Genomic DNA, 27,617 nt, shown 5'->3' with positions numbered 1-27,617 from the left:
GGTCTTCTTCCCACCACCACCAACCAGTCAACCCATGGGGGTCTTTCTTGCTGGAGGAGCCCAGTGTACACTAGAGGCCTCAAGAATAGTTCCTAGGGCCATCTGAGGCCTCCAGTGCAGTACGTACCTCCTATTAGATAGAGCTGAGGCCCCACCAATACATGCAAGAAATCCTTCCCCTTTGAAAAGTTGGTGTCACAGGCCGCCTGTCATTTCCATGAGTTCTATGATCACACCAAGACAAGGGTGTCCACCCCACCAGGGAGACCACTGCCCTAACCAGAAAGACTTCCCATGTCTCCTCTTCCTCCCCTCTGTGGTTCCCTTTAGACCCCCTCAAGATAATACAATCTATGTTTTCTCCAAGTAAGAACTACCTTTTGCCCAAGAGGGTATATGTAGACAACAATCTAAGGTTTGGAGTTTTAAAAAACTCTTGACCACTACGTAGACTACTCCCCAAACTATATCCTCCTACAGAATAACCTGCATCTTAGTTTAGCTCCTATCAGCTTTGTAAGCATAAATGACTTAGAAATTAACAATAGCTTTCCATGCAATAGGGCTCCCACAATGTGGTGCACGTTCCTAAAGCCTTCCAGACTTTCTATAAGAAGTGTGGCAAGCACCAACCCCACAAAGTGGCACAGGACAAGAAGGGCAAGGATGCCATGTATACGCGGGGAAAGTGGCGTCATGACAGGAAGCAGAGCAGCAATCTTGGGCTGAGTACTCAGGAGGCTGAGGCATGAGAATTGCTTAAGCCCAGCAGGCGGAGGTTGCAGTGAGCCGAGATCACGCCACTGCACTCCAGCCTTGGCGACAGAGCGAGACTCCATCTCAATAAATAAAAAATATAAATAAATAAGTATAAAAAGTCCATCACTGCCTCTGAGATTTGACATGCCACCTTTATCATATACTAAATTCCCATTTGTACTTAGGTCTATTCTGTACTTTCTATCCTATTCCATTGGTCTGTCTGCCTGTTCATGTGGCCAATGCCACACTGTTCTAATTACAGAGGCTTTATAGTTTGTTTTAATAGCCCATAGGGCTAGGCCCCCATTTTGTGTCAGTTTTTCCCTGGCTATTCCAGCACGTTTATTTTCCATAGAAACTTTAGTATCGACTTACCAACTCCATGAAACAAAGCTTGTTGGTATTTTTATAGGAATGGCATTCAATTTATAAATCAACTTGGAAGGAATGGGCATCTTGATGATGAGTTGTGATAGCCAAAAACAAGGTAGTCTTCCCACTCCACGTGCTTTTGTGTTTTCCAGAAGTGTTGTAAAATTTTCCTTTTATAGATTTTGCACATTTCTTATTAAGTTTATCTCTAAGTATTTAATCTTCTTTGTTGCTATTATACATGGGGTTTTCTTAAGTCCTCTAACCTAAGTATTGTTTGTGTATATCAAGGCCACTGATTTCTGTAAGCCGATTTTCCAGAAAAAGGCTAAAACTACAAAGGAGATGGTGCTGAGGCTTGAGCGCTGAGCCCAGCTACAGATCTAAGACGATGCGGGCTATGAGGACATGCAAGCATTTTGAACTGGGAGGAGATAAGAAGAGAAAGGGCCAAGTGATTCAGTTCTAAATTTCATCTTTTGTTTTATTATGAAGACAATAAAATCTTGAGGTTATGTTCACTTCAAAGAAAAGAAATGTATGATAAATTTTATACTGTAAATAAATCCTTTTTTGTGGGTGAGTGGCAGGCATTCCTCAGTTATCCCGGTGGGAACCGGGGGAATATAACAGACAGGCCTGAAATTTGGCAGCTCTGGAAGCCACTCCTACTTCCTAGCAGAAGGTCTTGAGAATAACTGGACCCATTCCACACCAGGTGGTGAGGAGAGAGGGCTCAGCCAGGCCAGGAGGGATCCTCCATCTCTAAGTGGCTGCAAGTCAGTAATCAGTGACAATCAGTGATCAGCCAGCCACTGCCTTCCCGTGCTAGGCACGTTCTGTCCACTCTATAATATAACCTCCCTTCAGCAGCCCAGTGAAGTAGATTCAGGTATGATCACCATCTTATGGGAACAGAGAGGTTAAGATACTTGTCAAAGGTCTCACAGCCAAGCATGGCAGACCTGGGGATAAATAGATCACTCCAGCAACCGCGCACAGTGGTTTCCAGGACTGACCCATCATTCACAGAGGAGAAACAAGCCCAGAGGGGGAAGAGACATTCTCAAGGTCACGCAGCCAGTCCAGGTCTCCTGCACAGGGCCCTTTGCATCCATGGCCACGTACTGGGGTGTAAGATGCAATGCAAGGCTTCCCCCTGGAGGAAGGGCCAGAAATTGCAGACAACCCTACCAGAGGCCCTGGGCAGCTTCACTCTGCATGATGGTGGATTTAGTGACCTGCCCCAGGAGGTTCTCCTTTCTTCTTCTTTTTTATTTTATTTTATTATTTTATTTTATCGCCCAGGCTAGAGTGCAGTGGCACCATCTCAGCTCACTGCAACCTCCACCTCCTGGGTTTAAGTGATTCTCCCTCCTTGGCCTCCTGAGTAGCTGGGATTACAGGCATGCATCACCACACTCCAGCTAATTTCTTTGTATTTTTAGTAGAGACAAGTTTCACCATGTGGGCCAGACTGGTCTCGAACTCCTGACCTCAGGTGATCCTCCCACCTCGGCCTCCCAAAGTGCTGGGATTACAGGTGTGAACCACTGCGCCCAGCCTTTATTTTTTGAAACAGGGTCTCTGTCACTCAAGCAGGAGTGCAGTGGCATGATCTTAGCTCACTGCTGCCTCAAACTCCTGGGCACAAGTGATCCTCCTGCCTCAGCCTCCCAAGTAGCTGGGACTACACGTGCATGACACCACATCCAGCTAACTTTTTTTTTCGTAGAGATGGGCGTTTCACTTTGTCGCCCAGGCTGGTCTCAAACTCCTGGGCTCAAGCAATCCTCCTGCCTTGGCCTCCCAAAGTGCTGGGACTACAGGTGTGAGCCACTGTGTTGGGCTCCTCTCTTATTAGTGCCCCACTGTGGAATCTTCTGGACCCTGTTGGTGAAGTCATATCAGGGGCCCCGTATACACAAGGGAATTTTTCCTCTCACTGCATGATGAAATCATTGACTCTCTCAAGATTCAAGTTCCAGGAAGCCCCTAACAAAAAAGAGGAAAGAAAGAAAGGGCCAAGTGCCATGGCTCATGCCTGTAATCTCAGCACTTTGAGACCCCCTGTTGCTACAAAAAAAAATGTTTTTAATTAGCCAGATGTGGTGGTGTGCACCTGTAGTTCCAACTACTCCAGAGACTGAGGCAGGAGGATTGCTTGAGGCCACGAGTTCAAGGCTGAGGATTGCCCAGGAGTTCAAGGCTGCCGTGAGCAGTGATCACTCCGCTGCACTCCAGCCTGGGTGAGAGAGCTTGAGAGCCTGTCTCTCAAACCAAAAAAAAAAAAAAAAAGCCACACCTAGAGAGAGATGGCTTTCCATGTCAGAGACACTGGGATGGATACAGTAGAGACAAAACCTGAGTGGATGGTGCTGTCTGTCCTCACAGAAGTGATGACTTCTTGGATGTCTCAGATGCACAGTCTGGTGAGCAGAGAGCTGGGGTAGGCCAGGGAAAGGACCAAATGCCAGCCAAAGACGGGCGCAGTGGCCACCTCTAATCCCAGCACTTTGGGAGGCTGAGGCGGGCAAATCACTTGAGGTCAGGACTTCGAGACCAGCGTGGCCAATGTGGTGAAACCCCATCTCTACTAAAAATAAAAAAATTAGCCAAGAGTGGTGGCACATGCCTGTAATCCCAGCTCCTCAGGAGGCTGAGGCACAAGAACCACTTGAACCCGGGAGGCAGAGGTTGCAGTGAGCTGAGATCATGCCACTGCACTCCAGCCTGGACAACAGAGCAAGACTCTGTCTAAAAACAAACACACAAATGCCAGCCAAAGAAGTGAGGGGACTCCTCACAGTCGGGATCATATCTGAGCTGAGTGTGAAAGGTGAATGGCTTCAGGCATAAAGAAGACAGTAAGAAATGCCTGGGGAGACAGAGAAGGCTTGGCTGGTGCCTTTCTCACTGGTCCCTGGTCCTGCTGCCTCCCCTCCGCTCCTCCCTCCCTGCGCACCAAAGTCCTGGGGCTGCTCCAATGGCCGACTCCTTCCAATCTTCTATTGCTTTCTCCTCCCCGCTGGTCATGCCAGCCTCATCTCATAGCCACCCCTGCCCCTGGCGTTGTCCATGTCTCTTGTTCTCACCATGCACCCAGCCTCACACACCCACCCCTAACACTGAACGCTTGGATCTCTGCTTCCTACGTAGAACTGTCTACAATCTCGACATTTCACAAATCAATATGCAAAAACTTCTTCCTGCATACCTGCTGCAAGGAATTCAGAAAACTCCATACCAGCCTCTGCCCCTAAGAAAGAGAAGTCAGCTCACGGAAAGAGGAAAGGCACAAAGAGGTAGCAGAGAAAGAACATTCCCTGCTAGTTCTGGGCCACTGTGGCAAGGGGATCCCAGAAGGAAGGGGTCTTGTGGACCACGGATGCTGGGGTAGGACTGGGTAAGTGGGAGGATGGCAGGAAGGTTCTGCACGGGTCCGTGGAAGTGGGTGGCCCGTTTCATCCAGGTGGGAGAGTGTGGGTTGGCCTTGTCCTTGCAGGGCCCTGTGGAATATTTCCCCAAAGGCTGGGAGAAGCCACTCAAGGTTAGGAGCGGGACATCTTGAAAAATATGTTTAAAGTGATTGCTAGAACAAACTATGTTCCTTCCCTCTATAGCTTCTCTGGCTGAGCAGCTCTTCAGAGCATCTGGGAACCACCCCAACTGGGGATGCTGCCTGTCCATCAGCTCCCCGGGGCAGAGTGTGTATGGCCCCAAGATGAACATGAGGGGAGCCCCAAATTCAAGGCTGGCTGGTGGCAGAGAGAAACGCACCCAGGACACAGACTTCGGGCAGTGCTCTTTCCTCCCTTCACACTCTCCCTCCTGCGCTGAACCTGGAATGGAGAGAGCAGCAGAGGGCGGCTTGGGGGTGGGATCCTGAGCCCCCCTTTCCCCACACCTCTGGGCACGTGCAATGTGGCCCACCCAGGGGTGGCTCAGATCCTGTCTCTGGATCGCAGAGGTCCCAGCCTAATGGAGAAGGCAGGACTAACACACAGAGAACAACTGAGAACCCCCTCAAACCCTGGGATGTGCTAGTCACCAAGTGCCCTAGGAGATCAGAGAAGGAAGAATCAGAGTGACCACTGTGCAAGAAATCACCGGAAACCAGTTCCCAAAGGAGCACCGAAACCCCGATCAGAAGAGCAGGTGTGTGCGTGGGGGATGGGGGGTAGAAGAGACTAGTCCTATCAGGTATTGAAATATATGATTGGTTACCTGGTAAAAACAAGCAAAAATGCCACAAGGTCTTAGAGAATGAGTAAGCTGGCAAGTTCAAGGTCGTCATCTTACCCAAAATGGTTTTTGGGCAATGGGATGGGGTGAAGACTCCCTGGGGCAGTAACATCCCTGAAACAGTGAGGAGGGAATCTTGAGATGGGGAGAGCTCCCTCCACCCACCCATCCACTCGCCCATCCCTCCCCGCACCCTTTATTCCTGTCATCTTTTCATGTGACAATAAATTGGACAGCCCTGCTTGGAGCCAGCAGTGCGACTCTGCTGCCCTTCATAGACCCTCTGGGCCTATGTGTAACCAGGAAGCAAGATTATTGGAGAAAGAAGAGAGAAAAAGAAAAACGCGGGATGCAAAATAAACAAATAAATAAATAAATGAATTGGCAAGTCCAAGGCAACCATAATTTCTTCCCTCCATTTTCCGACTGAATTCACGTCCAAGAATCTTCTGGAACCTTCCCTCCCTGCTTCCACCTCACCCCCACCTCGACTCCAGGACCTAGACCTGGGCCTGGAGATTTCACACCCCACACCCCTTCTCCGCCCTCCTGCCCTCCTGCCGCGCTCTCCTGCTCCCCAGGGCCCTACTCACCCCTCGCTCCGGGGTCGCCCCTGACGCCCACCCGCGGCTGACGTCGCACGCTCCAGCCTCAGTCCACCCTGGAACCCTGCATTTGGCAGCCACGCGAGCCCATCTCCCGCCCAATCAAGAGGCCGTCGCTCTGGAGACGGAGGACCCCAGCTGGGGTCACCCCTTGCAGCCTCCTCTCCCGTGCTTGCCAGTTCTTGCCACCCTCCGCCGCTTGCACCGGGCCCAGGCGCTCGTCCCCCGCTTCCCCCGCGCCCCAGCCCGGTCACGCCTCGGAGCTTGTCCCCACCTGGCCGTGCTCAGAGTCTGCCTGCCGGGCGTCCCACACGCACCGCAGGGCCCCACCGCCTCTTGGTGAGCCGCGGTGGCTCGGGTCCCGGGTCCCCAGTAGGCTGCGCTCCCGGCAGGCAGCTTTCTTCCCGGCGCGGGGCTCGTTCCCTGAGGCCAGGCCGCTCAGTGGCCGCAAGAGCGCCCTTCCCACATGTCCCCAGGTGTGCGCACAAGCCCGGGGTGAGACCAGAAGCTGCTGCCTGCAGAGCCCGACCTTGCGTAGATGACTCCGCGAGTGCAAGGGGCTGCAGGCATTTTCTTATAGGAGGTAGCAAGCTCGACTAACTACAGGCCCTCTTAGCGCAGTGGGCAGCGCGTCAGTCTCATAATCTGAAGGTCCTGAGTTCGAGCCTCAGAAAGGGCAGCTGTTTTGTTGTGCTACGATTGCAGCAAATGTTCGGATGTAACCCAGCAAAGCACTCTGAACTATGGGCAAAGAGTAGGTGTGTCCTTCAAGGACCAGAGGGTAACAATTGCAGCAAATATGCGGATGTCACCCAGCAAAGTGCTCTGAACTATGGGTAAAGAGTAGATGTGCCCCTCGAGGACCAGAGGGTAAGGATGTGCCATCACCTGACAGCCAGGTGTACAGGAGCAGGGGACCCCGCCACAGGGCCGCGTAAATAAAATACATGGTTAGGTCAACTCGCGAATGATTCAACCTTGCTCATAACGAAAAGAAACTCAGATCACAGCCACGGGAACTGCTATTGTCCCCTCTCCCAGGAATTAAAATCCACAAATGAGGCCAGGTGCATTGGCTCACATCTGTAATCCCAACACTTTGGAGAGCCAAGATAGGAGAATAGCATAAGCCCGGGAATTTAGAGACCAGCCTGGGCAACATAATGGGACCCTGTTTCTACAAAAAATAAAAATAGCCAGGCGTGGTGGCAAGTGCCTCTAGTCCCAGCACCTCTGAGGTGGGAGGATCGCTTAGGTCGAAGCTGCAGTGAGCCCTCATCACACCATTGCACTCCAGCAGTTTTAAAACAAAACAAAACAAAAACCTCCACAAATGAGAAAACACGCACTGTTGGCGTGAATGTAGGCAAACGGACACTAAGCGTTGCTGGTGAGAGCTAAATTGAGTCAATTCCTCTTGCAACATCTATGAAAATCAGCCTCCTAGACCACTTCCAATCTCTTTTTTCCTCGACCTTCCTCTGCTAGGAGAAAAGCCTTGTCTCCACCCTCGCCTCTATCCCAGACCCAGCTTCCAAGAGCCAGGAAGACCCAGGCAGTCAGCGCCCAGCCTCAAGAGATCTAGGAGAGGGGGATGGGGCGTGGCTTGAATGACAAGCTCTGATTCTAGCTCTAGCTGAATCCTTCCATATTTTTCATTACAATACCTTCTATTTATTTTGTAGTTTATTCTCTATTAGTTATTTAGAAGCATATTTAATTTCCAAAATAGGAAAATTCTAGTTTTATTTTTATTATTTATATCTTAATTGCATTGTGGTCAAATAATATATTCTGTAAAAGTTAAATCCTTTGAAATTTATGGCTCAGGTATATGGTCGTTGTAAATGCTGTGTATGTGGGTGGGGTGGGGGTGTGTTCTGTAGTGGTTGTGTGCCTTGTTCTAAGTTTTCTTTTCTTTTCTTTTCTTTTCTTTTTTGAGACTGAGTCTCGCTCTGTCGCCCAGGCTGGAGTGCAGTGGTGCGATCTCAGCTCACTGCAAGCTCCGCCTCCCGGGTTCACGCCATTCTCCTGCTTCAGCCTCCCGAGTAGCTGGGACTACAGGCGCCCGCCACCACGCCCGGCTAATTTTTTGTATTTTTAGTAGAGACGGGGTTTCACCATGTTAGGCAGGATGGTCTCGATCTCCTGACCTCGTGATCCACCCGCCTCGGCCTCCCAAAAGTGCTGGGATTACAGGCGTGAGCCACTGCACCTGGCGCCTTGTTCTAAGTTTTCTAATCATGTTATTCAAAGCTTCTGTACCCTTATAAATTTTTTATCTGTTTGAACTGCTGGTTACTGTGAGATATAAATTTGTCTAATTTGTTGATTTTTCTTTTTGTATTTTGAGGCTACAATAACAACTACGTAAAAACAGAATTCTTGTGCTTCCTGATGAATTGAACCTGAATTGAACACTTATGAAATGTTCCCCTTTATCTCAAATATTTTTTGTTTTCTAGTATGTTGTCTAATATTAATATAACATCAACTTTCTTTGATTTATGCAGAAAGTATCTTCTTCTATTATGCTGTACTTTCTGTACCCTTATGTTTTAATGTATCTTTCAAACAGTTATGATTTTTTGAATTGTTATATGATCTCTACAGATTAATAGGAATATTTAGTCCACTTACATTTAATATAATTACTGCTATATTTGGTTTTAAATCTATCATTTCAGTAAGCTTTTCCTTTTCTGCTTCTTCTTTGTTCTTTTTTTCCTTTTCCCTCTTTTCTTGGATTATTACTATATATTATTCCAGTATTTTCCCTCTTTGCTTGGAAGCTGTATACTTGTTTAATATTCTTTTAGCAATTAACCTAGAGATTACAATGCTACTCCTTGATTTATCAACACTGCTATTAATTAGGACTCTTATTTCCAGAAAGCATTTTAAAATTCTTGTACTCCCACTCCCAATTATTACCCTTCCAACTTGTATGTCTTTATTTTTAATTCTCTTGGACACATACTTAGGAGTGGAATTACTGAATCATATGGTAACTCTGTTAAGCATTTTGAAGAACTTCCAAACATTTTCAAAGTGACGGCAACATTTTGCAATCCCACCAGCAATATATGAGGATTCCAATCTCTCCACATCCTTGTCAACACTTGTTATTGTCTTTTTTACTCTAGCCATCCTAACAGATAAGTCATAACTCCTTTGGGTTTGTTTTCTTCCATGCAATAGTCCAAAGTGAACAGCTTATCTCGATGTCTGACTCATGCACACAGGATGCTTCTATCCTGTGGTTCTGCAATGCCCTGGGGCCTCCACATCATTTGCCTTGAGCTGGTAGAAGTGGAAGGAGACCCTGGAGGGAACAGTCCTACTTCTTTAGCCTAGCCCAGAGCTGACACATATTATTCACTCATGATCCACTGGCAAGAACTAAGTTCCTGACAACGTCTACATGTTGCAAAGGATGGCATACTTGGCCCTTGGCATTGCAGCTTCCTCCCAGGGAAAACTCCAAGCCATGAACTTCAGTGGGCAGCTGGCAGTCTCAGCTATACAAACACCAAGCCAAAAAGAGGACCCTGATGGAAGAAGACTAGAAAGCAGGCCTATATGGCTTTTTTTTCAGGAGCTGGGCCCTTTCCAGCCTGGTGAAGCCCAGATATATAATACTACATTGTCACATTTTCAAACGTGAGGAAACTGTCCTGAAACAGTGAGCTAGGTAGCTTTGATTAGCACCAAACACCAGAATTAGCATCAGGACTTTTAAAGAGTCAAATAAAATGATGTAGCGTGAAGCAGGGAGCTTCTTCATCACTGAAGTTAGGCACAAAAAGGGAACCTGTCCTCAGAACATGGCTAGACCAGCTCTAGGAGTTCTACCTGAGTCAAGAGTTGAGCGTTATTGGTCTATCTATCAACTCCCTGATACAATCTGAAAGTTGGTACGTGGACTTACATTTCTTGAGCTTTAAGATTCCAAAAATTCCTGCTTAAAAAAAAAAGTTTACAAACAAAACTAAGTCTGGTCTAAAACTCCTTCCCCACCTTGAAATTTGCTGAAGGCATAAGCAATCTATCACAGTGAGTTTGTGACTTGAAAGAAAGGGACACATATCCAAGCCACTTTGCTTTCTGCTTTGCTATTTTATTCATTACAAAGGGATCTCAAGTTTCCTGCCAAAACCCAGAAATCAGCGGTAGGAAGATAACAAAGGAAAACGCTCCAAGCCATCTGATTAAAATCTGGGAGTGCAGGCTGAGAGCGGGCTACTGGAGGGGAGGGATGACCCAAGCTAAGGCAGAGGAGATGGCAGGTGTTAGAGGTGTCCAGCACTCTGAAGCCATCCTCACAGCCACACCAGCCCAAAGACTGGGTCTTCACTGGCAGGACCATGGCATGCCACCTTTAATACAAGAGCTGGTAGATGGTGGCACTGCTGCTGGAGCCCATGACCAGATACTGGTTGTCAGAGGACACGTCACAGCACAGGATACCTGAAGACTCCTCTATCTAGATGGACGGAAGGGCCAAAACAGGGATCACATTTGGGGCCAGACACGAAGGCTTCATTTAGGGCTGTTTCAAGGCTCAGTGTTGACCTAAGGCTCAGGTGGAGGACAGGGCCAGGTCTCAGGGATCAAGGTGACTTGGGAGTTCATAGGATGTGAAGTCTTTATTTCCCCTACTCTGTAAAATGGCCTTGGCTGCCATCTCAGAGGTGTTTTCCAACACCCACTGGAATCCAACCAACTGGGACCTGGAGCTACAAGCTCCCAGTGCCTGGGTTCGGGCATCCCTCTGTGTCCAGTACCTGAAACAACTTTTGTAGAGAAGGTGCCTCCAAGCCACTGAGGCGCGTATCTATCGCGGTCACAAAATAGCTCCCTGGTGAAGGAACGAACAGGTGAGAGGCCAGAGACCAATCCTGCATTCTAGTTCCAGCACTGTCCCCAACCAGACTAAGGGCAAGTCTTTCTCTGCCTGTTTCCCTATCTATGAAAATCAGACACACAACCCAAGCCATTCCCTTATCTGCCCCCACCCTCCTACCACACACAAGATCATGGTTATCACGGAACAACAGAAGGACAATCAGATAGGGTTCACGCCTCTTCAGTCTGCCTGCGTCTTCAGGCTGTCATTCTGTGCAGGATCTCCCATTACGGAGGGAGCCAGAAAAGGAAAGGGGGGTGAACAGAGAAAGAAGAGACGACAGCAAGTTCAAAATCGGACACCCAGAGGTGTCACCTGGCTTCTCACTCACCACAGGAGGCAAACTTGAGGCTGTGGTGGCGGGTGTATTTTTTCATGAGAGCCTTAAACTGCTCATTCCGACGAGTGTGAAGGAACACGATATCACTCGTTCTCAGGCCCGCCAATACCCATTCTTCACCGGGGTCGTGGGTAATGCTGAGGATCTGTTCGTGGAAGCAGGTTTGAGGTCAGCACTCAAAGTTGCCAACGCCATCCTTTGTGCCCACCCCTCAAGCTCACACTCCCACCCCTGCCTCCATGCATGGCTCCACTGCAGGTGGCATTCTGCCAGTGGTGGCCAGCCGGGCACCTCATTCTGTAAGTTGTGTTGGTGCAGCCTCTGGTAGCTCCTCAGGTCCCAGGAATACAGGGTGGTGTCTTCACCTCCTGTCCAGAATATATTGCCGGTGATGTCCACACATCGGGACCCGTATACAGGAACTTCGTGCTTCCTGGTGGGTGGGAAAACAACTCAGAGGGTCACTGAATGGTTTGGGCCCCCGGGAAGTTTCAGGGTCAGGAAGCCCCTAGGAGTACCCCAGATATATCTTCTACGCTGACTCGCCCAGCCCTAATGCAAAGAGGGGAAAGAGCCTCACTGGCAAGCCCTCCCCCAGGTACACCTGAGTGGCTCTGGAGAGAGGTCATACCTGATCAAGATTTGGTTCTGCAAATCCCAAATCTCAACAAATCCATGGAAACAAGCCAAACAGATATGGGCATCAGAGGACACAGCCAGAGAATAGCACGTGGGGCCCGTCGAGGTCAGCTGTGCCCTGACCTGGGGGGTGGGTGCCAAGTCCCAGAGAGTCACGGCCTGGGACGCACCCCCTGTGATCAGGCTCCGCTCATCAGGGAACAGCTTGCAGGTAACAACACGGTCCTGGGGATGCTGTAAGGAAGGGTTCACACACTGGTTTCCCCTTGGGGCACCGAACCTGGGTCTCACGTCAGAGGCCCTGTCAGAGTTCCCTGAGTCCTGCTTTGGATCTCCCTCACCTGCAAGTCCAGCTGGGCCCGAGGGGCCTTGTCCCCCGCATGCAGTGCACTCTCATCCCATACCCTGATGTAGCCGGAGCCACACGTGTACACGTGGTGGGTTGAGCCGCTGATGGCCACAGCGTAGACTCTCTTTCCATGGAAGAGTGTGCCAACCTTCCAGGAGCCCTGTGGGGCCCTCTTCTGCCTGACCACAACTTCATCTGGAATGGGGGGCTAGGCAAGGAGAGGGTGGGTAGCAGTGGCCCTGACCTGCTATCATTAATAGGACAGTCCACCCCGTCTTCCAGCTAGATTCTTAACCACCCACCCATCCACCCACCCAACCGCAGAACCTGGCCCCTGGTTCCCAGGGTCACAGCTCTTGAAGAAATGACACTGTGAGCTGAAGACCCTACTTCTCAGGATGGGGGAACAGGGAACATAGCTCAAAAGGAGCAGGAGCCCAGGACACCCCCCTACCTATGGGAGAGAGAGTGAAAGTGTGGACACATGGTTTCTTGATTGGGGGTAGGTGGGAAAGGAAGGATCCTGAGTATGAAGTTGGACACTTACAATTGCTCTGAGCAATGAGAGGACTTCTTCACTGGGAGAGGAAGAAGAGTAAGGCTGGCCTGCAGGGAAAGAGCAATGCCCACCTGCTCACAGAGTCCCACGCTTCAGGGAGAAGCCTGCTCTGTTGACACCAGGCCCCCGTTCCTAGTCCCCCATCTGGGGCCCAGCTTGGGCGACCACACGCACCACTATGACTGGTACTCACCAACCTCAGAACCCAGTAGGAAGCTACAACACATGGAGAGAGGGAGGGAGGAGACAGAGTGTGAGCCACAGAGCTTCCTCTGGGATGCCCTCTCCCCAGTCCAGTTTGCCACCCCCACTGAGTCAGGTTCAAGCAAGACCTGCCTTGGGCTGGACTCTGCTGCTTCTCCTGGTTGTGCATCAGGGAGCCCAGCGGCCTGGAGCTCAGATCTACCCAGGCCCTGGAGGTGCCACTGCTGCTGGGTCACCATGCTTGTCTCTTGATCAGCAGGGCTGTGCTGTATTGGGGGGCCCGGGGGCTGCCAGGGCACTCCAAACAGACTGCCCAGTTGCTGCTGCACTTGTGGCTCAGGCTGAGAGGAAATGCCAGAGCTTTCCAGCACATCCCTCCTCTCCTCTGGCTCACCATAAGCCCCGAACATTCTGAACGATGCCTCTTCCTTCTCTCCACTCATGTTCTTAGATCAGTGAGGTGTCTGGACCACCTGGTTCTAGGGCTTGATAAATAGACCCGCCAAACAGATACCAGGTTCCCAATGTGTCCTGATCCCCTGTAAGGTGAAAAAAAAAGAGATGCAGCTATGCACATGTGCTCTGTAGGGTCTCTTTAGAAGGGGCAGAGAATGTCTCCTTTGGTGAAAAGATTCAAAAGAGTGGTTGCCAACTAACTTTTTATATTAGGTGTTGGCGGCAATGTTGTCAAGGGTGAAAGCGTCACACAAGCACTTTGAGATGTTAGTGCCAGGCATTGTATTTTTCCTTTTATGCAAATGGACTGTATTTCTGGTCATTTAAAAATCAAACTCACCTGCCTGGCACGGTGGCTCACACCTGTAATCCCAGCTCTTTGGGAGGCCGAGGCAGGCAGATCACAAGGCCAGGAGTTTGAGACCAGCCTGGCCAACATTGTGAAACCCAATCTCTACTAAAAATACAAAAATTAGCCGGGCATGATGGCACGTGCCTGTAATCCCAGCTACATGGGAGGCTGAGGCAGGAGAATCACTTGAACTGAGGAGGCGGAGGTTGCACTGAGGTGAGATCGCGCCACTGCACTCCAGCCTGGTCAACAAAGCAAGACTCCGTCTCAAAAAAATCAAACTCACCTTTTCATCTGGCTGTACATATTTCAAATGAGGGCTCATACCTAAGCTAAATAAAATATAAGGCAACAGGAAACTCCACATACAACATGTGTCTCTCACCTAGAGGGGTTGGAGGAAACCCCAAGAGATCATAAGAATATAAGGTGTCCTACTTGGACGGGGCAAGGCTATCTAATGATGAAGTTGGCTTGGAGGTGATTACTATTTCCTACCCTATGGGATAATTCTGAGAACTGGATGCAATCACTCAAGTAGAATACTCGGCATTGTACAAGGCTAGTGGTAAACAATCAATAGAAGATAGTACACTTATTTGAGGCCTGTGTCAGGGACCAGAGCTCTGAGGATTTAAGTAGACCAAATACCCTCCTTCAGGAAGGCTCCTGCCCAACAGCCAGCCCTAGGAAGGCCCTGGAGAGACCCAGGGTTCTATGAACAGAGCACATCAGGAGCCTTAGGGATGGGACAAGACAATGCGTGGGGAAAGGATCTTCAAGTGAGAACCACCAGCTTGACAGCCAGGCTCAATAGCTGGCTCTCAAACACCCACGAACTCTATGGCAAGCACCAGGATGGGGGCCCAGGCTACCTGTCCTTGGGAAGATGCAGGGGAGAGTTTTACTTCTCTGTGTGTTTGGCCCTGAACTAAATGCTTTACATAGCTGATCTCATTTTATGCTCACAACTATATGGGCCCCATTTTATAGATTTTTTAAAACTGGAGCTTGGAGAGCACTGGGTCCATGATCAAACTGCTAGAAAACACAGAGAGGAGGTTCAAACCCTGTCCTGCATAGCTCTAAACCACCTCCTTTCCTACCTCCCTATTAGAAGGAAGGCAATATCCGCCATTATTACCAATGCAGTGACCTTTAACCTAGTACTTCCACTTCTAAAAATGTACCCTAGAGGTGCACTTGGATATATGCAAAATAATAGATGTGACAATGTTGGGACATTGTTTGTTATAACCTTTGCAGAGCCAAGATTGCACCACTGCATTCCAGCCTGGGATTTGGCAGATGTCTGGCCAATGCCCAAATGACCATGGGAGGAGACTGGTGCAATAAGTTAGAGTATAGCCATATGGTAGAATGGTATGCAGCTATTAAAAATAACAAGGACATGGCTAGGCATGGTAGCTCACGCCTGTAATCCCAGCACTTTGGGAGGCCGAGGCAGGCAGATCATGAGGTCAGGAGTTCAAGACCAGCCTGACCAACAAGGTGAAACGCTGTCTCTACTAAAACTACAAAAATTAGCCAGGTGTGGTGCCACGAACCTGTAATCCCAGCTACTCAGGAGGCTGAGGCAGGAGAATTGCTTGAACCCGGGAGGCGGAGGTTGCAGTGAGCCGAGATCACGCCAATGCACTCCAGCCTGGGTGGCAGAGTGAGACTCTGGCTCAAAATAAATAAAATAAAATAAAATAAAATAAAATAAGGATGCATACATTGATATGGAATATTCCAAGGTATATTAATAAGTGGGTGAAAACTGCAATGTTCAGAAAAATGTGCCAAATATGCAACTTTTATGTAAAAGAAAAATGGAAATTAAATTTATCTTTGTATATAAGAAATTAGAAACAGTGGTTGCCTTTCAGAGATGGAAATTGGCAAATAGGAAAGAAGAATGGTAGGGAGATTTGTCACTGCATAACTCAGTACCTTTTCTGCATATTTCTGGACATTCAAACCTATGTTAAAAATGGTTGGATCTGGAGCCTTTCTCATCTCACCCCAAATGTTGATCCTCCTGATTCTTAGTTGTTTAAATAATTTAACACACTCTCCCTGACTTGCCTCAGGCTCCTCTAATTGGAGACACCAGGGCTGAGCTTGGAGCATGGAAACTCCCAGCAGAGACCACCACTGCTCAGACCCCCTTTTGGGGGCTACGTAAAGTTTGAAAGCAGTGAAACTATTTAACCAGGGCTTCAGCCTCCAAATTTGCCAGAATTTCACCCTAAGAATAAAACAAGGCTTTCTAGAAAGAGCAGGAGGAAGAGTCAGTATCACCGATTCCCTTCTCTTCTCTCTCCCAGAGCTAGGAACACAGAGCTCCCCACCCCCTTACCAGACAACTCTCTTTCCAAAGCCCCCAAAATGCTGGTCTGGGGGCTCACTCAAACCCCCATGGCAGGAAACTCACCTCTGAAGGAAGAAGGTCAAACCCTAGACATGGGAAGTCAGCCAAGCTAAGACCCAGCCAGGCATAAGAATCCCCACATCCTCTCCCAGCCCCAGACCCTCCCTTCCACACCCAGGTGCTGCCCCTATCCTGCGGTGCTGCTGCTTTTAAACGTGAGCCTAATGGATCATCAAGCCCTGGGTCAGAATCTCGGTCAGGTATCCTGGCCCTGAATGGCTGTCAATCAATCACCAGACGTGGCCACACAACCAACCCGGCTGAGCCAAGCTGCTGCTGGCGGTATCTCAGGTTAACCTATGAGCCCTTGAGTTGGGGGTAGTAAGACAGGGATCCGCCAAGTATTTTCATGGCAGGAGTTAAGATAGAGGGAGACATTTTTAGGGGGATATGTCTTTGGACTGGATTCAAACCACCCTACAAGAGCCAGCGTCTGTGCAAAGATGGGGAGTTGAGTTGAGCTGTTCGCCAGAGCCAAGAGTCAGAGTCTCAGCTCCAGGTGAATCTCCTTTGCTTGAGAAGGCTGATCTTGGCCTGAAGCCAACAGTGGGTGACTGTGGGAGGGACATGGGGCCGCTTTCCTCTTCCTCCCCTGCTGTGGCCTGAACGTGCCTGGCTCTGGGCCTCTAATCTTTTACCAGTGTCCCTGAAAGCAAAGACTGAGGAACACTCTCTTTTTCGTGGCTGTCTCAGCCAGTGGTTCTTATATTGGAGCACACATCAAATCCCCTGGAGGCCTTGTTAAAAGTGTGGTGGACCCACTCCCAGAAATTCTGATTCAGGGCTGGGCACAGTGGCTCACACCTGTAATCCCAGCACTTGGGGAGGCCGAGGCGGGCAGATCACTTGAAGTCAGGACCAGCCTGTCCAACATGGTGAAACCCTGTCTATACTAAACATACAAAAATTAACTGGGTATGGTGGTGCACGCCTGTAATCCCAGCACTTTGGGAAGCCGAGGCAGGTGGATCACCTGAGGTCAGATGTTTGAGACCAGCCTGGCCAACATGGTGAAACCCTGTCTCTACTAGAAATACAAAAATTAGCTGGGCATGATGGTGCGTGCCTGTAATTCCAGCTACTTGGGAGGCTGAGGCACAAGAATTACTTGAATCTGGGAGGTGGAGGCTGCAGTGAGCTGAGATTGCGCCACTGCATTCCAGCCTGAGTGACAGAGTGAGACTCTGTCTCAAAAAAAAAAAAAAAAAAAAAAAAAAAAAAGGAAAAGAAAGGGAGGGAGGAGAGAGAGAGAGAAGAGAAGAGAAGAAAGGAAGAAACAAAGACGAAGGAAGGAAGGAAAGGAAAGGGAAGGGAGAAGAGAAGAGAAGAGAAAGAAATTTTGATTCAGTAGGCATGGGTGGGGCCCAAGACTGTGTTTCTAACAAGTTCCCGATGTGTTGGTGATGCTGTTGCTGCTGCCACCAGGCTGGGGACCAGCATCTGAGAGGCACTGGGGGAACCCTTCGGTCTGAGGATCCCTTTCTGGAAGGAGAGGAAGGGGTGATGAAGCTGGACCCCTTTCCTCCTTCACTCCTTGCTTTTGCCTCCATTCCCTGATCACCCCCTTTCCCCCACTGAATCTACTGTCTCATCTCCTCTGGCTTCTTTCTCATTCATTGGCTCCCTTCTTTTGAAGAAATCCTGAGATGGCTGCTACTTACAGAGGAATCTTTTACCACCCCTGACCTCCAGTCTCCAAAGCTCTCTGTCTCTCCCTTCTCCCCTCTGCCTCACTTACACACCCCTTGTCCCCAGAACGTCTGTGGCTGCCTATTGCCTTCAAGATAATGTTGCTGGAAAGAGAGGGTCCTGATCCAGACCCCAAGAGTCTTGGATCTCACGCAGGAAGGAATTAAAGGCAGGTCACAGAGTGCAGCGTGAAAGAAACAAGTTTATTAGAAACTACTCTGTTGTAGAGTGGAGCATCCTCAGAAAGCAGGAGGAGGAACACACCATCTTCTGTTAGTGTCTCTACTTATAAGAAACCACAAGGAGTGGCCGGACACAGTGGTTCACAGCTGTAATCCCAGCACTTTGGGAGGCCGAGGCGGGTGGATCACCTGAGGTCACGAGTTCGAGACCAGCCTGGCCAACGTGGTGAAACCCGTCTCTAATAAAAATACAAAATTAGCCAGGCATGGTGGCATGCCTATCATCCCAGCTACTCAGGAGGCTGAGGCAGGAGAATCACCTGAGCCCAGGAGGCGGAGCCCTGAAGCAAGATTGCGCCACTCCACTCCAGCCTGGGTGACAGAACGAGACTCCATCTCAAAAAAAAAAAAAAAAAAAAAGAGAGAGAAAGAAAGAAAAGAGAAAAAAGAAAAGAAAAGAAACCATAAGGAGCTGTAATTAAACTTAGAATGTGCAGATTGCTCGCTAAAGGTAAGGGATATTGGTGGGCGGCTGTAATCCCAGCTATTCGGGAGGCTGAGGCAGGGAGAATCACTTGAACCTAGGAGACAGAGGTTGCCCTGAGCCAAGATCGCACCACTGCACTCCAGCCTGGGTGTCAGGGCGAGACTCCATCTCAAAAAAAAAAAAAAAGTGAAAATAGGGACAGCCCGAAGAGTTGCAAGAGTCAAAGAGAGCCGTGGTTCTTATACCCAGAGGCAAGTTAAAGGCAATTGGTGCTTTAGAAATAACCGGATGGACAGAGAGTGCATCCTGTTGTCCCTCAGCCGTGGATAGAGGGACCCAGCTTGAGCTCAGGATGTGCCATAGTTGAAATTCAGGTGTATGTGGGCAACAGGTGGGACCCCCTTGACCAAAACTGTCAGAACCAGGGTAAAGTTGATTCCACGCAGAGAAAGCAAACAGGGCTGATGATAGTAATCAAACACACCTGTGCCCCTTCCCCACCACCTTTCCATCCCTGTGGCCAGTTGGCACAGTCTTACTGACCCCTGCTGTGCTGGGCACTGAGGAGATGAGGCTGGGCCCACAGAGCTGACCATGACCCATGTGGAATTCCCTCTTTGAAGGGAAACTGACCACTGAACTGGAGATTACAAGTCAGAGTGGAAAGTGACATGGTGGAGGAGGAGGGCTGTAAAGGGGTGGGGTGTGTGTGCCCAGAGAAACTCACATAACCTGGAAGTGAAAGGTGATAGGGAGTAGGTAAGGTCAGAAGGATGGAAGGACTCAGCGTGGGAAGCAGGGTAGCAGAGAGCATAGGAGAATGTTCCAGACAGACAGAAGGGCAGAGGCAAAGGATTGGATTTTAGCAATTGGGAGAATTTTCTAGGGGCTGGAGCACAGAGGGTGTGTGTTTTGGAGGCAGGGAGGGCAGGAATGTGTCCTCCTTTCCAGAGAGAGTTGGAAGGCATTTAGGGGTGGTTCTGAGCTGGGGGAGACATAATCAGAGTTGGGTTTCAGAAGGAGGACTCGGCCTGTTCTTCTAGGGATAGACTGGAGGGAAGGGACAAGACTGGAGGCTAGGAACCAGCTAAAAGAAAAAGACACTCCACATCACCAGTCATCCGGGAAATGGAAATCAAAGCCACATGTAATAGATCACTTCACACACCCTAGGATGGCTATGACAGCCACCAAAACCACAGAAAATAACAAATGTTGGTGAGAATGTGGGGAAATTGGAACCCTCCTACGTTGCTGATAGGAATACCACGGAGCAGCCACTGTGAAAAACAGTTTGGCAACTCCTCAGAGTTAACATGTGACCCAGCAGCTCCACTCTTAAGTATATGCCCCCAAAAATGGAAAACAGGGACTTAAACATTTCTTGGACACCAGTGTTCACAGAAGCATTATTCACAATAGCCAAAAAGAAACAACCCAAGTGTCCCCCAATTGAAGAATGGATCAAAATGTGGTGTAACTATACAACGGAGCATTACTCAGCCATAAAAAGAATGAAGCTGTGATACACACTACCACATGGGTGAACCTGAAAATATTATGCTATGTGAAATAAGCCAGACACAAAAGGTCAATACTGCATGATTCTATCTACATGAAATATCCACAAAAGGCCAATCCTTAGAGACAGAAAGCAGGTTAGTGGTTGCCAGGGACTGGCAAAGGGGAATGGGACGCCACTTCTTAATGGGTCTGGAATTCCTTTTGGGATGACAAAAAAGTTCTGAAACTAGAGGGTGGTGATGGTTGTGCAACATTGTGATGTACCTAATGCCACGGAATTGTACACTTTAAAATAGCTAAGATGAGCCGGGCACCTGTAATCCCAGCTACTCGGGAGGCTGAGGCAGGAGAATCACTTGAACCCGAGAGGCAGAGGTTGCAGTGAACCGAAATCGGGCGACTGCACTCCAGCCTGGGCAACAGAGCGAGACTCCGCCTCAAAAGAAAAAAAAATAGCTAAAGTGTTAAATTTCATGTTATGTGTATTTTACAAGAAAGACCCAAAACCAGACATGGGGTCATGAGTTAGGGGTCCTGCAAATCCCAACAGCATTTTTCCTTCTTCCCCTTTAGCCAGCAAACTCCAGGCAGTTTAGCTGGTGGTTTTCTTCCCTTTGCTCCCCTAGAAGAGCCACACAGCTGCAGGTGCCCCAGTCCGGAGGCTATGGGTAGCTGTCGTCAAATGGCTGGTGGGACCCCAACACCTAGTGGGCCAACACAAAGGCCAGAGATGGGGTCATCTGGGCAGAACTGCGACTGTGAGCCTCCAGATCTTTATTTGAGGGCTGACGCGCCCTCTGGCGGGCACCTGGAAGGGACAATGCACGGCCAGGCCCCTCCTCCCACCTCCTCCCTCACTGTCACGGGGAGCCCCAACTCCCCATTCCTTGCCAAGGCCCCTTCCTCCTAGCATGGTGGCGCTGCCCTTCCCACAAGCACGGTGGCGTCTCCCGCATCGTACATTGCTCTTCCCACCCACCTCGCGTCCCGTCCCTGCCATGGGAAGTTTGCATTCCCAAGTCCTGCATTCCGATTTCTGTCCTGGGTCCATCTCTTATCTCCCCAGGGACCTGTTACCAAAGCCCCCTGCTCAGTCACTCTCAGGAGCCCGCTGGCAACTTTCCGCCTCCCCCACAGTCCTCGACAGCAACTCTACAATGTGGGCCTCGCAGCAGGATTTCACTCGATTTGTTTTGTAAGAAAAGTTTACTTTTTGTTGTTGTTGGTAGAGACAAGGGTCTCACTTTGTTGCCCAGGCTGGTCTTGAACTGCTGGCCCCAAGCAATCCTCCCGCCTCGGCCTCCCACAGTGCTGGGATCACAGGCGTGCGCCACCGCGTTGCAATGGCTGCACTAACCACTCAGAGCGCCCTTGGGGTTCTGGCCTGCAGGGCGCGGCGTGCGCGGCCGGGCTTGCTAGGTTAGGGACCCGCTGCCCCAGGACTCCGGCCGTGGGCAGCTGTGACAGGGCTACTCCTCTGGGTCGGGCAGGGTCCAGCCCTCGCTTGGCCGGCGCCCCAGGGCCTGGCTCTTGGATTTTCCTCCCGCGCTCCCGGAAAGCGGGCAGGGGTGCAGCGAGCGCGCCGGCCGCCAGGGGGCACCAAGGGCCGGGGGCAGCAAGGACTCCTCGTGGCTTCTCCGCCCACCGCGCAGGGCGCAGACTTCCGGACGCAGGGCCCCGCTCCCCTGCCCCCTTCCAGACCGAGGCCAGAGCCGAGGCCCGAGCCGAGGCCCAGGGTCAGAAGCGCTGGCCCACGGCCGACGCATAGGCAGACAGGCCCTCGGGCGCTCACGCGCAGTCTCCAACTCCAGCCGGCGTCGCCGGCGCCAGCACCTCCGCGGGCGGCCCCAGCCTGGGAGCACGTGGGCCGCGGGGCTGCGGGCCGATGGCGGGGTGGGGACCAGCAGACGCGCGGGGATCCACGGCAGAACAGCCCCTTACCGTGGCGGGGGCGCTGAGGTCCCTCGGGGCAACCAGAGGACGGAGGCTTGGTGCCGCAGGGCAGTCGGGAAGGCTTCCTGGAGGCTGGGCTTGAGCCGAGGGTGGGTGGGATTTCGGTGGCTGGCAGGGGGTGGGGGCCACGCCTCAGGAACACTGAAGCCACCTGGGGAACAGGCGGCACAGTGAGAGATCCAGAAGGAGGAGAAAGCCGGAAAGCGAGCAGAGGTGGCCCAGACCGTGCAGGGGAGGCCCCTGAGACCCTGCCCGGTACAGGATGTGCTAAAGGACCACCTGGTCTGTAGTGGGTCTCCGGGCCTGCGAGCTAGGGGAAGGGGCTACAGGGGTCCTCGCCTTCCCCCAGGCTGCGGCGTTCCCCAGGAGAAGGCCAAGGTTGACCCACGTAGGATTCCCCAGCAGGTGGTCAACCCCTGGCCTGTGGAAGGGGCCTGCGGACAGTGCTGGAATGGAATGGAGTGCAATGGAATGTGTCGGAGGATGTCGTCATCCTCTCCAGGCCAGAAGATAACAGATGTGCAGGAGTGGAGATTTCAAAGGCAGAGAGAACGGGAGAGAATCCAGAGCCTCTTCCCAGAACCCCCAGCCCCTGCAGAGAGAGGGCCCCCAGGCCTCCGGGAGACTGTGCAGATGACACAGGAGCTCTGCTCCTCAGCGCATGGACGCCCTGCTTAGGCCTCGCACCAGGCTCTCCCCTCTACCTGCGGGTGCCTTGAGACAGGACAGCCATGTTTTCCTTTGAGCTTCTATTTCCCCTCCTGACCTGGCCAGAGCAGGCCCAGGTGTTCTCTGAGCTCCCTTCCAATGTGACAGGCCAAGGTGGGTGTGTGCACCTTGCACTGCAGGGACAGAACATGCAGATCCCGACTGAAGGAGAAAGACTTTAATCCTCCCCCTTCCAGGCCCAGGGCTCCAGTTAAGACAAGCAGAAGTGCTACTGTGCTCAAGTTTCTTGCTGTCCTGGTAAGGCCTCCACTGCACGCACATGGCTCAAGACTGGTGTGGTGAACACCGAGGCTACACAGTCTCCTGGGTGGTGGGATCATGTGACTTCACGAGGCTTTGCAGGTGTCTGACTGCCTTCTTCACCCTCCAGTCGTTGAGGTCTGAGCAGATGACCTGCCCTGGACAGTAACAAGCCTACGGAGAGGGAGAAAACCATCAGAGTCCTGGGACCATCCCCACCCTATGCTGACCAGGAGCCTGAGGCTGAGAGGCCCAGGGTCACATGGGACATTGGTGGCAGATCTGAGATATCAGGTTATGTCCTCTAGGATTCTCAACCTTCCATGAGTCCGAGCCTTGATCCTGCCACTGCAAAGAAACTGTGGACCCTGCGGGAAGCCAGGGCTGCAGGACTTCTTGTCCCCCTCTACGGACTGCCATGTCTCAGAGACCTGCAGAGGCTGTCCATCAACTGGGAGGGCTGGGGTGAGCCCTGGCCTTCTAAACTCTCCTCTGGCCCCAGTGAGAGACCACATCAGCCCCTGGTTTGCTGCATGACCAGGGGGTCGTCCCATCCATCTCTGGGCCTCAGTTTCTCTAAATGTAAATCCAGGACTTGGACCCCTCCAGGGTCTCAGTGCTTGGTCTGGAACAGCCCAGAGGAACAGGGCTGGCTGGTCAAGGAGAAGAAGGGTCCTGCTCTCCCCTCTCCCCAAGGTGTGGTCTGGGGGCTCCGGGGGCTGCCTCCTCCCATGCCCAGCTCCTAGGATGCCTGGGGTGGGGCAGACTTACACGATGGCATCCCTAGGACACTCGACCAAGGTCCCGTGCCACGTGACAAGCTTTTGGACAGGAATGGCTCCTTTGAAATACTCAAGGCAGCACTCCTGGCCGACACCAGCCCTTGAGCTACAGAGAGCCGGTGCAGGAGTGTCTATGTGAGGGTGTGGCCTGTAGGGTGTACCATGTGTACCACTAGGTGTGTCTGTGGATGTGGGGGTCTGTGGGGTACACCGTGTGTGTGTGTCTATGTATGTGAGGGGTCTGTGTCTTTGTCTATGTGTGCATATGTGTCTTATGTGTGTCTATGGGTGTGGGGGGAGTCTGTGTGTCTATGTGTGTATGTGTCTATGTGTGTGGGGGGTCTGTGTGTATGTCTGTGTGTGCATGTGTCTGTGTGTGTCTATGTATGTTGGGGGAGTCTGTGTGTGTCCTTGTGCGTTGGCTATGTGTGATGGGGTATCTGTTTGTGATCTATGCGTGTCTGTGGATGTGGGGGTCCGCAGGGTGCACTGTGTGTGTGTCTATGTATGTGGGGGGTCCATGTGTGTCCATGTGTGTCTGTGTATGTGGAGGTCTACGGGGTACACTGTGTGTGTCCCTGGGAGGGTGTGTGTGTGCATCTTGCTTGTGCCTATGGGAGAAGGATTTGGGGGCTTCCTGCATGTGTGCACCTGTGCATGACTGTACATCAGATGTGCACACACTCAAACCACCACCCCCTTCACCACCTCTGGGCCAGGCTCTGGCTGAGCCTTTCCTGGAAGCAAGTAATTCAGGCCTCACAACCGTATCTGGAAGGCAGGTTCTCTGTTACCCCATTTTACAGATGATCAAATGGAGGCCCAGAGATATGAAGACACTTCAGACCTGTTTTCTCATCTGTGTGCAAAAAAAAAAAGATATCCAAAACTTGGAAATGGGCAAAATGATGATTATGTGTCTTTTAAAAGTATATATTATGCATTTTCTAGGCATTTCTCCCCCAGCTGTCCTTGGACTCTCCCGGGGATAAAATTCAGTTTGACTACCTCTGATTGGGGCCCTACCCTTTCACAGTCCTGTGAATGTAGAGCAGACTTACAGCAAACTTAAGGGTGGGACCACGTCATTTGTCTGAGTGAGAAGATAACCCAACCTCCAGTCCTCACCCTAAGTAATTCTTCATCTGGCTGTTCATTTGTATCCTTTACAACAAAATGGTAATAGTAACATGTTTTCCTGAGTTCTGTGCACTGTTTTAGCAAATTACTGAACTGGAAAAGGGGGTCATGGGAACCCCCAATTTGTAGCCATATCACACAGAAGCATGGGTAACCTGGGGACCCTCTACTTATAACTTGTGTCTGAAGTGCAGGGCAGTCATGTGGAAGTGAGCCCTTAACCTGTGGTGTCTTCACTTACTCTGGAAGTGTCAATTGTTAAAATTGTAGGGCCGGGCGCGGTGGCTTACGCCTGTAATCCCAGCACTCTGGGAGGCCGAGGTGGGCGGATCATGAGGTCAGGAGATCAAGACCATCCTGGCTAACACGGTGAAACCCCGTCTCTACTAAAAATACAAAAAATTAGCCAGGCGTGGTGGCGGGTGCCTGTAGGCCCAGCTACTTGGGAGGCTGAGGCAGGAGAATGGCATGAACCCGGGAGGTGGAGCTTGCAGTGAGCCGAGATCAGGCCACTGCATTCCAACCTGGGTGACAGAGCGACTGTCTCAAAAAAAAAAAAAAAAAAATTGTAGGACACCCAGTTGGTGTCTGCAGAGAATTGGAGAATCGTGTGAAAAACCGACACATTTGGTATCAAAGATCTTGTGAAAAGCAGCGTTTCTTTACTACCAATAACAGGTGATGACCCTATTTTCTCCATACTATTATACTGTCCTGGTGTACACAAATAGATTCTGCTGTATGATTGAAGAAAACCACCATCTAGAAATGGACTTTTACTAAAAATTGTTCAAGGATTCTGGGACAATAACCTTCATCTTAACAAGCAAAAAGAGGGACAGAGAGAGATTTCGGATTTTTTTAAATCGGATTTCTAACTTTTTGAAGACCCAGAATATTTGGCATTACTGGAACTGCCTTGCTGCCTACCCAGAATTTGCTACAGCTGAGTTGAGGCTGCCTTCTTTAGGTAGGGGACGCACTCTTCAATTCTCCACCCTCCCTACTCCTTGTCACTCTGTGTAGCCTCATTCGTCTGTCTGACTTTGAGGACACTTGAGTATCTGTGGGCCTACAGCGATGTTTATGAGGATTTGGAGTTTGCTGGTGATCGTTAAGTCTCATTTACTAGCGATTGTTTTTCTCCTGTTTTTATCTGTGGCATGTCAGAAGTCCTGGAACATGAGGATCTGAAGGAAGAGTGATGCTCCCAGTCCAATTATCTTAAATAACTGTCCCACATTCAGAAAACCTCCAGTGGTTTTGAACCTCATTCTAAACTAAATGCAGACTAGCTTCTGTTCTAAGGAGCCTGGGGGCCAGAGACAGCATATGCCTTACAGAGCTCACAGGTGGGCATGGTAAGGAGACGGTGTGTGGCACTTGGGGGATGGCAGAAGTTATCATGTCCCTTTCTTACTACTTACTATTGGGCCTGCTGTTCTTCAGCTTCCTGATAGTTAGCTTGCCTGCTCCTACTAGTGCTTAGAATTTTTTTTTTTTTTTTAAGACAGAGTCTCACTCTGTCGCCCAGGCTGGAGTGCAGTGGCATGATCTTGGCTCACTGCAGCCTCCGCCTCCTGGGTTCAAGTGATTCTCCTGCCTCAGCCTCCTGAGTAACTGGGACTATAGGCACGCACCACCATGCCTGGCTAATTTTTATATTTTTGGTAGACACGGGGTTTCACCATGTTGGCCAGGATGGTCTCAATCTCCTGACCTCATGATCCGCCCACCTCGGCCTCCCAAAGTGCTGGGATAAGAGGCGTGAGCCACTGCGCCCAGCCTATTGCTTAGAATTTTTTAAGGTGTTGAGAGATTCCCTTCCAAAGAGTATCTTGAGGCTTCCAAGATCTTCATCAGAGACCTTGAAAACCACCGAGACTGGGAATCCAAGGTAGCCACCTTCCTTCAGGACCTGAAAAGCCATGTGTTTATGCAAGAGTTCCAGTTATTACAAAATAGAAACCCTGTAACATGCTATCTTGTTGACTACATTTTATACTTATATAAAGGGCATCTATAGTAAATGTCATTTTTGACAGCTGCATAGTATCACATGTATGCATATATAACAATGTAATATGCAAAAAAACTTACTAATTTTCACACCTTAGAGTACTGAGATTGAATACCTCTTCTTACTTTAACAGTCATTTTTTAGTATCTGTTTAAAAGCTGCCTGTGTGTCTAAATTATTTATCTTTAGATATTAATGTTTTAAGAGACAGGGTCTCACTGCCACCCAGGCTGGAGTGCAGTGGTGGTCATAGCTCACTGCAGCCTCGAATTCCTGGAGTCAGGTGATCCTCCTGCCTCAGCCTCCCAAGCAGCAAGGACTGCAGGCACATACCACCACGCCTGGCTTTTATTATTTTTTGTAGCGATGGGATCTTGCTATGTTGCCCATACAGGTCTGGAACTCATGGCCTCACGCAATCTTCCCGTCTCAGCCTCCCAAAGCACTGAGATTACAGGTCTGATCCACCATGCCCAAATACTACACTTTTATATCACAAATTTTACAAAAGTATTTCCCCATTTTGCGCTTTATCTTTTAAACTTTAAAACAAAAACATATAGGAATATTTAGTTTTGAGTAGTCGATTTATCAGTACATACCCTGTGGATAGTTTCTAGCTTTCATCTAATACTTAGAAAG

The 27,617-nt window shown here is 50.2% G+C and overlaps 1 protein-coding gene and 1 non-coding gene across 2 annotated transcripts; one reads left to right on the top strand and one right to left on the bottom strand.

Moving 5' to 3' along the window:
• The first annotated feature begins 6,590 nt into the window (after positions 1-6,590).
• TRNAM-CAU (transfer RNA methionine (anticodon CAU)) lies at positions 6,591-6,663 on the top strand. Its single transcript has one exon. It is a non-coding gene; the product is annotated as a tRNA-Met (tRNA).
• A 3,423-nt stretch (positions 6,664-10,086) lies between these two features.
• On the bottom strand, positions 10,087-22,303 carry TLE7 (TLE family member 7). Its single transcript, XM_034940647.2, has 10 exons — positions 22,053-22,303; positions 13,117-13,523; positions 12,974-12,996; positions 12,769-12,827; positions 12,214-12,429; positions 11,865-12,106; positions 11,525-11,666; positions 11,225-11,378; positions 10,772-10,845; positions 10,087-10,470 (listed from the first exon to the last, which is right to left on the bottom strand). The coding sequence occupies exons 2-10, from the start codon at positions 13,425-13,427 to the stop codon at positions 10,366-10,368; spliced, it is 1,326 nt and encodes a 441-aa protein (XP_034796538.2). The 5' UTR covers positions 13,428-13,523; positions 22,053-22,303; the 3' UTR covers positions 10,087-10,365.
• Positions 22,304-27,617: the final 5,314 nt, after the last annotated feature.

This window comes from Pan paniscus, chromosome 18, assembly GCF_029289425.2.
Source record: "Pan paniscus chromosome 18, NHGRI_mPanPan1-v2.0_pri, whole genome shotgun sequence".
In the NCBI taxonomy this organism is placed as follows: domain Eukaryota; kingdom Metazoa; phylum Chordata; class Mammalia; order Primates; family Hominidae; genus Pan; species Pan paniscus.
Note: the sequence above shows the minus strand (reverse complement) of the source record. Positions and strands in the feature narration are given on the sequence as shown.

Bases quoted from the DNA above. Each gene is read 5' to 3' on its own strand.
- TLE7 (XM_034940647.2), bottom strand. From the start codon at position 13,427: ATGAGTGGAGAGAAGGAAGAGGCATCGTTCAGAATGTTCGGGGCTTAT. The intron at 12,107-12,213 runs GTGAGGGAGATC...CCTTCCTTACAG, and splicing joins GGGCCCAGCTGGACTTGCAG to CATCCCCAGGACCGTGTTGT. The intron at 10,471-10,771 runs GTACTGGACACA...CCGTCCATCTAG, and splicing joins CTCTACAAAAGTTGTTTCAG to ATAGAGGAGTCTTCAGGTAT.